The following is a 9,733-nucleotide window of genomic DNA, read 5'->3' as shown; positions in this document are numbered from 1 at the left end:
CACACATTAATCCATCAGACATGAAGAATCCGTACTCCTGCCATCCACCTCTTGGGTTTGGACTTTTAACAAGTTTATGACATGTCAGCAAACAGGCTTACTTCTCATCCCCAACTTCTTTTGCAAGTAATTGCATTGAACCCTCATATATTCAAAAAACAAGGAACGCAGGTATGTCAACTCACGTCAGACAACAAAAAGCCACCCCACCCCCCCTATCCACAGAAAACGTATACGCCACCGGCGTGCCCCCTCACAGTATCCAACCCTGTCGGTCGTAGCGTATACCCCACAGGACATTCAGTCGCAGAATAAAACCCTCCCGTAGAATATCCGTACGAACAACACGATCTCCTACTCGCAGCATCACATCCCAGTATTACTTCTTGTTCCTAACGAAAAGCAATCGGCAGGTAAATCGGACGATGTTAATGTTCCAAGTGCTGATACTGTCCGGGATGTTTCCCAAAGTGCGATGATGAGGTTGTCATCGTTTGTATTCGACTGTGTGGTTTGGGGGTATGTGGGTTTCCATCTTAATGATAAACTTCGAATAAACGCGGCCGCCATCTTAAACATATATAAAAGATATATACCTAGGTATCTATCAAGGGGCAATAAATTCTTTAAAACAAACCTCTCGACAAAAACGAGTCAGACATCCCCCTCAAAATTCTGGAATTGTCACCCTTTTATACCTACCAAATTTCTGTCAACCGCATGTCAAATACCTTATGGCGGGGGTGGCACAATCGTGTTGCCGTTGCATGTCCGCAGCTGCAGCATCGTGCAAAGCAACGTGAATTCCGCTTGGCACATTCACCCTGCCCCAGCATTTTATCACAAGCAGAACAGCCGATAGTTAGGGTTTATTCTTTTTTACAACGAAATACTTGAATATTTTGGGTAGCTTCTCAGTCAACGAGATCTGCGGTGTGGATGCTTACTCGGCTTTGTACTACCTGAAATAAATACTGTCAGACGGGCATGCCATGAATGAATTTATAGAATTAATTCTTGATGCTATTTATTTGATGTTGAGCCCACATTTAATAGAAGTCTGGACCCATACCGCTTGGCTCTTCGTAAAAAGAAAAGGAACAATTAAAAAAAAAAAACGATGGTTTAAAGCCTCGTACGAAAAGCAACAAAAAGAGAAGAGAAAGAGTATTATACTGCAGGGCTAATACAGACGTTCGACTCCGTGTCATGAATGTCGATTCATGATAATCAAATGACCCCCTTCATAAGCATGACTTTCAAAGAAAAACGGTAAATAAGAAATACCATAGACGGCAAAGAAACAAGAGGAATACAATGGGTAAGCGATGAGCACTCGTGGTTCCTATTTACAATAGAAAAGTGTTCTGACGGCAGGCAAATTGTTCGGTCTTAGCGATTTCCTCTCTCATGGCTATCCATTTGCCTTGGCCGGGTGGAGTAGTCGTAGAATCCACTGGGTTGCATCAATGACGGTGGCGGACCTTGTTGTTCACTAGGCCTGCTAGGGTGGTATTGTTGAGGTGGAGGGGGGTAACCACCCGGTTGCTGTGTTTGAATATGATGCGGATGTTGCTGATGCATGGTCCTATCTGGATGAATTCTCTCAATCGGTTCACGATGAACTGGGGTTGGTACTTGTGATGAAGGAGGAGGAGGGTAGGCGCTTTGGTAGTTTTGTGGTGAGAACTGATGTTGGCGAGAAGAAGGGTATTGACTAAAGTGGTCGCGCGGATCGCGATCTCTAGGATCCACCCCAGGGTCTCGTTGTGGCGGTGCATGATGTCGGGAAGGATGCTCGTGATACGAAGAAACAGGTGGGCCAGGGGGGACTTGAGAATGGGGTGGAGGTTGTTGGGGTGGATAATTTGAATGTGAAGTCGATCGGGGCGGAGGTGTGCGCGTCTGGGCCGGTGGGTACGTTTTCTGAAACATGGTACCAGATACCGGACCCTGCGGAAGAGGAACTGAGGATGGGGGCCTCTGTGAATGATAGAGAGGCTCAGATGGCGTTGGTGAGTGTCTACCAAAGGCGTGGGGAACGGCCGCTGAAAGACTCGGTGAGTTATAGTGAGAAACAGGCTCCGGCTGAGGCCTTTGAGGAGCCGGAGGGTCTCGAGCTGCGTAGGATGAGGCTGAAGCACTAGTTCCAAACCAAGTCTCGCTAGATCTGGCTGGCTGGCGCGGTGGTTCTTCAGGCCCGTTAAGAATCGAAGCAAGACTGAATCCAGCTGGTTTAGACGAAGCGGCTGGCGGAGCAGGGGCCGGGGGAGGTTGCTGTTGTTGCTGCTGCTGCTGCTGCTGCTGCTGAGGTGGTGCTGGTGCGCTAGGTGGGGTTTGCCGGGACGGGGGGTATGGCGGCCTTGATGAAGAAGCCGTTCGAAGGTGCTGCTGCTGGCTTTGTGGAGGTATCGCTGGTGGAGTATTATGACTTCCAGAATCATGTCTCCTGTGAGTTGGTGGCTGGGACTGTTGTTGGACATGCATGATATGCGGTTGACCTTGTGCTTGTTCAATAGGTATCCTTGAGGGTGATCTATCATCCTTGTATGTCGGCCCTAGAACCATTTTAGACATTACGGTATCTGGGGCGGCCCGTGGCGCGACCTGGGTCGAGACTTGAGGCGAATGATGTCGCTGAAGCGGTGGGGACCTTGGTCGTTTTTCTTCTTGGAATGCATGCGGAACTGAGTGCCTTTCAAGGCCAGGCATAGGGACAAGCTTTTCGCCACTGATTCGTTGGTCTCTTGGTTCCTGTTTCACGAGATCTTGTATATGAGCAGGCTGCGTTCTGTATTGATCTTGAGGGCGAGAGTCTCTGGGGTCGTTTCGAGGGTCTCTTGGATCGAATCTCGGGGCGCCTGGCTGTTCCTGGATGGCGATCTGGGGTGGATGAGTTTGAGCATGAATAGCTTGAACTGCTTGAGGCGGTCTGGCAGTTTGCTGCTGTGCCATCTTATTGGACTGAGCGGCTTGTTCCTGACGCGCCAAGTGTTCTTGCTGTTGTTGCAACATTACCCGAGGATCCTGAATTACTTGCTGTCGTTGCCGTCTCTCATATTCAAGATCGAATGTTCTTTGATGACTAGCTTGGGAACCGGGGAACTGTCGAGATGGCACATCATCCATGTCGGTGATCTGGATTGCTTGGGCGGGAGTTTTTCCAGAAGGCTCTATCGGACCTCGCGGTGGGATAACCGGTCTATAATCCTCGATACCGGTGGCGCTCTGAACAAACGGTACAGGTGGTCGTGCAGAAGGACGGGTTTCCTTGAAAGTCCCAGGTTTAGGTCCAGGTTTCGATTGTATCTGAGCGGGAATTCTCGCTTCCGGTCCTACTGCAACTGTCCTGTTCGGCGTGAAGATAGTACCTTGTGGCGGAAGTCTTTGAGCCTGTTTCCTGGCGCCAGGGTCAATCATTTCGGTATCCGGGTCGACAGCTTGGGCTTGTGCGGCACGATTGGCTTGCGAATTTGAATTGTCGTATCTCCTCTTGGAAGACGGAAGAATTGGAGGAGGCGGAGGAGGAACAACTTCTCCGGAGGCGATCTTACGATTCGCCTCTTCAGCAATCCTCTGGTAGTCCTTACCCTGCTCACAACCTCTCTGGTAATTATTTCTCACCTAAATTATTGTTAGTGAATCTCTCTGCGCTGCAGTTGTAAGGATACAAATATTATAAACTAACCATAGTGGTGGTCTTCGTCCCTAGATGCTCCGCAATAGCCTCGAAATTGGTACCAAACGACGCTAGTAGCTGCGGGAAATCCTGCGTTTCGGGGACAGACCAGTAACTTGAAGTCACAGGCGCAATAAGAACTCCATCTTCATCGACCTGGGCCGCTTTTCTTCCACGACCCCCAGGAGCTCCGGGTCTCCTTCCGGGAGCAAGAGGCCGGGAGGGTACGATGTCCGGCTGAGGGATCCCTGATGATGGTGATATCCCCATTCTATTATGAGGGTCGAGATAGGGTTGTGTAACAAATGGTGGTTGGAGTCGGCCGATGTCGTCTTCTAACTTCGTCCCTGGCTCTTGCTTCAGTGTAGGAGCCGGTTGAATGAGCTCCTGGCTAAACCCACGGGTAGTAGGAAGTCCGGTTAGAGTACCAGAAGCAGCGGCGCTCATGTTAGCTAGAGCCCCGAGAGCGTTCAGTTCTTGCGGCGTCTGAAGCAGATCACCCTTATTTTTTATCGCTTTTTCGGCCTTTTCACTAGCAGGTGTTGCATTTGGTGTTCGCCCTCGAGATGCGCTCTTCTCCTTCTTCTCTTTCTCGGCTTTCTGGCCCCCTCGGCGTTTACCAGCAGGCCTCTCGGCAGGAGTCGGAGTAGAAACATCCTCGACATTAATCGACGGCTTTCCACCTGCCTGGCGTTTCCCATTTGGTCCAGGGGTTGTGTTATCGTCATTTTCTCCAAACACGGGGGCAGCGGCTCTACGTGGTCTACCTTGTGTCGGTACATCTTCAGAATCCACGTCTTCATCTTCCAGTGGTGTACCACGCCTCGCCTCAGACAGTGTGGTAGCTGCAGATGCTCTGGCTCTCGTAGTACGAGCGTTGGTGATAGCGATAGTGCGGCCCGGCTTACGACGCCTAGTCGTCTTCGCTGGTCTTACGAGTTCCTTATAAGCTGTCTGCTGCTTGGTCTGATAGTAATGGAGAATGCAAGCCTTGTAATCACGACCGTCGATACCGAGGGCGATTTTGCCCCACTGTTTCGGAAATTGCGCAAACCTTTCTTTGAAGATTTTCTGCTCTTCTTCGGTCCAGTTGTCAGCCGGCCGCTCGAATTTGAAGATCCCTTTTACAGCCGATTTGTCGGTTATGATGTTATTCGTATCGACGTAGAGGAGTCTAGCTTTCTCGTCGGGGTCGAGAATCATATCAGGAACGACGGCTTCGCGGGAGTCATCATATTTCTCTTTGGCTTCTGCCTCTGCTTTCTCGGCTTCCTCCTTCTCAGACAACTTCATGATCCTTTCGATTTCATACTCTGAGCTAACGAAATCGCTACTGACGCCACGTCCGCTTCTACGACCGAGACTTGCCGTTCCCGACACTTCCAAGTTTACCGTCGCCGGCACAGCTTCTGCGGGTGCTGCGTCAGCAGGTTCGGAGTCCGATTTTTTGTTTCGCTTCTCCTCAGAGTCTAGCTTCTCGCAATCCTGCTTCCAACCGGGCAAGTGATCTCGATATTCCTGCCTTAATTTCATTGTCTTCTCCTCGATGTTCGCCTTCCTTTCTAAAATGTGCTTGGCGAGAATATTTTCAACCTTCGAATGCTGGCTAATATTAACATTCCAAAAGTCATACTCGACAGGTTCACGTTGGCGACCGGCGATAAAATAGGGAAGTGACGATGTATCAAAGGTTTCCTTGGTCGAAGCACTCGGTTCCTCCTTAACGTCCGTGACCATCGCATCTTCATCTCCCTTAACGATGGGGGAGAGGTCATGTAACATCTTCGGAGTCGACGGTTGCTCCGGTTCCGGCGAACTATCCATCGGCCCCGGTAACTTTGGCTTATCTTCCATCGATTGGGCAGCAAATTCTGCGGCCAGAGAAGGGGACAAACTATCCTGCTTGGGAATATCTTGAGTCGAAGCATCGTCTTCTGTCGTTGGTTTCGGTGCCTCGGCCTCAACATCTCGCTCCCGTACAATCCTCGCCGCGGTCTCAGCTTCTTGAAGGTCCATTTGCTCTAACTCAACCTGCTTGCTCTGCTTTCGGGTGTCAAGCGCACTGAGTTGAGATTCAATAGCTCCTATACGCAGGTCAATCTCCTCGATTCTCTTCGTAACATCGGATGAAGTGAGTGCGTCATCGTCGTCGTTCGGGGTTTCGGTCTTGACATCATCAGGTGACGGTTTAGTCTCGACAGGGCTCTCTTGCTTAACATTTGGTTCCGGGAGTGATGTTGATAATGGTTCGGATTGTGGTGCGTCCTCCATCACGATGTCTTGAGATTCCGCAGGCTTTGTAAGCCCCTCAATAGCTTGTACCCCGGTGCTTCCCTGTTCCTTTTCGAGATTCTGATTCCCAACACTGTCGGCACTAGGGGCTCTCCCAGCTCTAAGCTCTGCATTTGTCAACTTCGGAGATGTGAAGGCTTGACCTGGTCGACCAAAATGCCCCGCAGGTCCCGGTGGTGCAAAATTTCGGCTCGATGGTCCGCTAGCCATACCTCCACGACTAGCATTCCAGAGACCTATGCGCCGTTCCTCTTCTTCACGCTTGATGGAATAAGGTGCCGGCCCAGCCCCTCTACCAAATGGCCCAGGGGCCATCATATTACCTCTACGAGAACCCCAAAATGAACCCCCACCACCGCGGCTAGATTGGTTGTTAAACTGCGCCCGAGGTCCCGTAGGTACCGATGGGGGCAATATTTGAGATGGTTGAGAGGGTGATGTCGGAGTGAAATTGGCAGGCTGAACGGGTACAGATTTCGCGGATTCTGTAGAAAGTGATGGGATAGTTGGAGGATTCCTCGTCGTAGGGGAAGTGGATAGCGAAGGTTGATCACGCATGGCATTGTCGGAAGCTGTGGAAGGTCGCTTGTCCTGCGGCACAGTTTTAGGTTCAGTTGGTTCTTTGACCAGAGACGCTTCTTTGACAAATGTTTCCTTTGGAACATCCTTCTTGGTTTCAGCAGCATCTGCAACGTTGTGAGGTCCAGGCACCCCTGAAGTTCGATCAAACCTAGATTCCGAGGAAGACGACTCTTTTCGGAAATCCTTCGTGTTTTCCATTTCGATATCCCGATGGTCTCCTTCGAAAAACCTCTCGTCACCGCTGTTGACTACTTCGCCCTCCTCGACCGGACTAGGTTCGTCGATAGGGGGTTTGTGATCTATCGTTTTCTCATGCGGCTCCTCCTTGACCAACGTTCCAGAGTCGTCTTTTTCGCCGTCCTTCTTGTCCTTATCCCACCTAGGACCTGTCGGAGGGATCCTTGGACCTGTCGGTATCGCTCTAAGCGAACTGTTAGATAAAGCACGGGGGCCCAATGGGATATCTCTGAAGGATGGAACACTTGGAGGTGCAGGAGCAGAGAGGATTGGAACAGATGGTGTTGGTCGAGTTAGATTGCGATGAAACGTGCTCGGTGTGTGGGGTGGATGAGGAGTTTGTGGCGTCGCACTTTGAGGAGGTTGGTTATCGGATTTGAAAGGTGTATCAGATAAGGTTCTCTCATTATTGCGATCCGACAAGGGTGGTGGTGAATTAGTCGAAGGGGATGGATTTGAAGTATAGCGGGAGGAAACGGTATGTGGAGGTGAATGGGTCGTCTGATGCTGGCCGGATGGTGAAGGCGACCTAGTGTGTGTCGAACGTTTTCTCTCAGGAGGGTCATTCGGGCGAGGACCAGCCGTCCGGCGTTTCTTATACCTAAAAATACCAAATGAACATTTAGCAATCAATCGAGGCCAAACAAAAGACCTAAGCGCCAATGATAATAACATACTCGGCAGCCTCTCGTTCCCGTTGTTCCCTCGCGAGTTTGTTCGGATCGTCAACCGGTGATACGATTGGCAGTCCTTGGCTGCTAACGCTCTGGCGATGATGGAACTCTCGGGTATTATTGTATTGTTCCCGTGGCTCCGGACGATATGATGAAGAATACGAATAGTCACGCTCTCTCGTCTCACGTAGATGGCCGTCCCGCTGGAAATGCCGGTCCTCTCTGGCATTTCTAGCGAAATAGTCTTCTCGATTATCTCTGTTATCACGAAAATCCTCCCTAGGATATCTCTCAATTCGATCGTTCCACCTTCTCTCCGGAGGGCTTCTAGATCTCCGTGGAGGTGACGCTCTGCGGGGATACGGTCCACCCATAGGCCCACCGATCGACTGTCGTCGTTCTATACCACCACCCGGAAGCCCATCTCTCATTCGTGGTGGAATTGGACGATTGCGAAAGTCGTCATATTCGCGCGGTTGACGGTCCCGAAAACCATTATAGCTGTCATTGATCGGGCTCATTCCTACAGAAAAATATTAATTTAGCACACCGGCATATGTTTCCTATCGTGCATGTAAAATATACATTGAAATATGACGAGGGATGGAATATTCTGTCACATACCACTGCCTGCGCTTAGAGGTCCCACAGCCGTTCGAGATCTTGGTCCTAAAGGAGGAGGAGACCGTCCCCTAGGGCCAGGAGGTGCCCTTCCCCCATAACCATTATTCCCGGCGCCGCCAGCCGGCGGGCCTCCCTGATGTGTAAGATAAGCCCGTGGTCCCTTAGGCGGCTCTCTCGAAAAGTCTGGCGTTCTCGGCCTCTTGTGAGGCGATATCGACCGGGAAGTCGAAGGAGGTTGGTTTCGATTTGACGGTGGGCCTTGATGAAGTGGAGGAGATTGCTGCGAAGACATCTAATATTTTTCTAGTCGTGAAGGGTGGTGTATGTAGAGTTCGCGACGGCTCTCGAGTCGCCGATTGGATGGAGATCTCGTTGGAGGAATGCTGGAAATCTCGGTTAAACACCTCGGCTGCACCGTACTGTGTCCTGTTGGTTCTCGAGAAATCGCTGGGCCATGCGGTTTCGAATGGAGTCCCGTGGTGCTACCGATGGTGGGGTGCCGGAAGAGAGAAAAGAGAAAGAATGATGGTGATGGTGATGATGTCGATGAAGGATGGTTGACGATGGAAACGGTAATGAAGAAGTCGGAGTTTTTCGAGGTTGATGTTTTGTTGTTCGAATTCGCTAGGCCGGGCCAGGCAGTACAGGGCAGGACTGGGCTGGGGCTGTCTGTCACTCTCAAAGTGGCAATGCCAATAAATCCAATGCAAAACTCAAGCTAAAAGTCAAAAAGGGTGGCAGGACAGGATCAGAGCAGTCGATTCACCAAAACTGAGGCTCCAAACACCGCCCTTTTTGAAGAAAAAATGAAACAAAATAAGATATGATAGCCTTAAGATAGTTATTCGATAAATATGAAGCCTCGTTGAGGCCTTCGAGGACGAAATGGCGGGAGGGGGACCTGCAGGAGGTCTGTGGAAGATACAGAATTCGAATGGAAGATGTAAAAGGTGAGATGTCGAAGTTCTGGAAAAAGAGGCTAAAACAGGCCAGGCACCGTTTGGGAGACGCCCAGAATCTTCAATTAGAAACTGGCCAATCACTGGTGGTCAGGCTAGTTCCTTCGCTTGAAATATGCACACCCTCGCCGCGATGGCCCTGTTCAGGACAGGCCGGGGTTGTCGCTGGTGCATTATCAAGATATCATATCTCAAGAAGATATCAAAAGAAGCTTCCAGGGGCCTTCTTGAAGATGTATTTATGTATCCGTTCTTCTGCACTCCAGCTTGGAGGTCTTTCGTGGTAGATATTCTGGAGTCGTCTTGGATTTTTTCCATGCGGTGCCATGTACTCTGTATGAATCTCGAATCTAGCTACAATTGGGCGGCATTCCGGATCCAGAATCCCACTGTTACGGTGTTAGTTCGCATGTCCCGATATTAGATATTAATAGCTCCTCGCGCGGTAAATCCGGGGTTAATTGTACCTACTTTATATCAAAGTTATACTTAGACTGATTCGGTTTGCTATGATCCAATCAATCTGATATTAGATCTGATATCCTGTTGCTAAATCCAGCAAGCATTAGGCATACATGGGCCAGGATTCGTATCTGTTGGTTAATCTTGAGGGTGTCAAAAAAAAGTTTGCCATGTTGGTGAGAATGGGAAAGGAGAGAAGAACTCCTTCCGGTTGCCGAGGGAAG

The 9,733-nt window shown here is 50.1% G+C and overlaps 1 protein-coding gene across 1 annotated transcript; it reads right to left on the bottom strand.

Moving 5' to 3' along the window:
- Positions 1 to 1,392: 1,392 nt before the first annotated feature.
- DFL_002582 (uncharacterized protein) lies at positions 1,393 to 8,380 on the bottom strand (the record flags this gene model as incomplete). The annotated part of the gene is made up of 4 exons (XM_067631389.1): positions 1,393 to 3,624; positions 3,689 to 7,391; positions 7,468 to 7,987; positions 8,089 to 8,380. The coding sequence occupies 4 exons, from the start codon at positions 8,378 to 8,380 to the stop codon at positions 1,393 to 1,395; spliced, it is 6,747 nt and encodes a 2,248-aa protein (XP_067493939.1).
- Between the last annotated feature and the right edge of the window lie 1,353 nt (positions 8,381 to 9,733).

The sequence above is a fragment of the Arthrobotrys flagrans genome, assembly GCF_004000055.1.
Source record: "Arthrobotrys flagrans strain CBS H-5679 chromosome Unknown unitig_3, whole genome shotgun sequence".
In the NCBI taxonomy this organism is placed as follows: domain Eukaryota; kingdom Fungi; phylum Ascomycota; class Orbiliomycetes; order Orbiliales; family Orbiliaceae; genus Arthrobotrys; species Arthrobotrys flagrans.
Note: the sequence above shows the minus strand (reverse complement) of the source record. Positions and strands in the feature narration are given on the sequence as shown.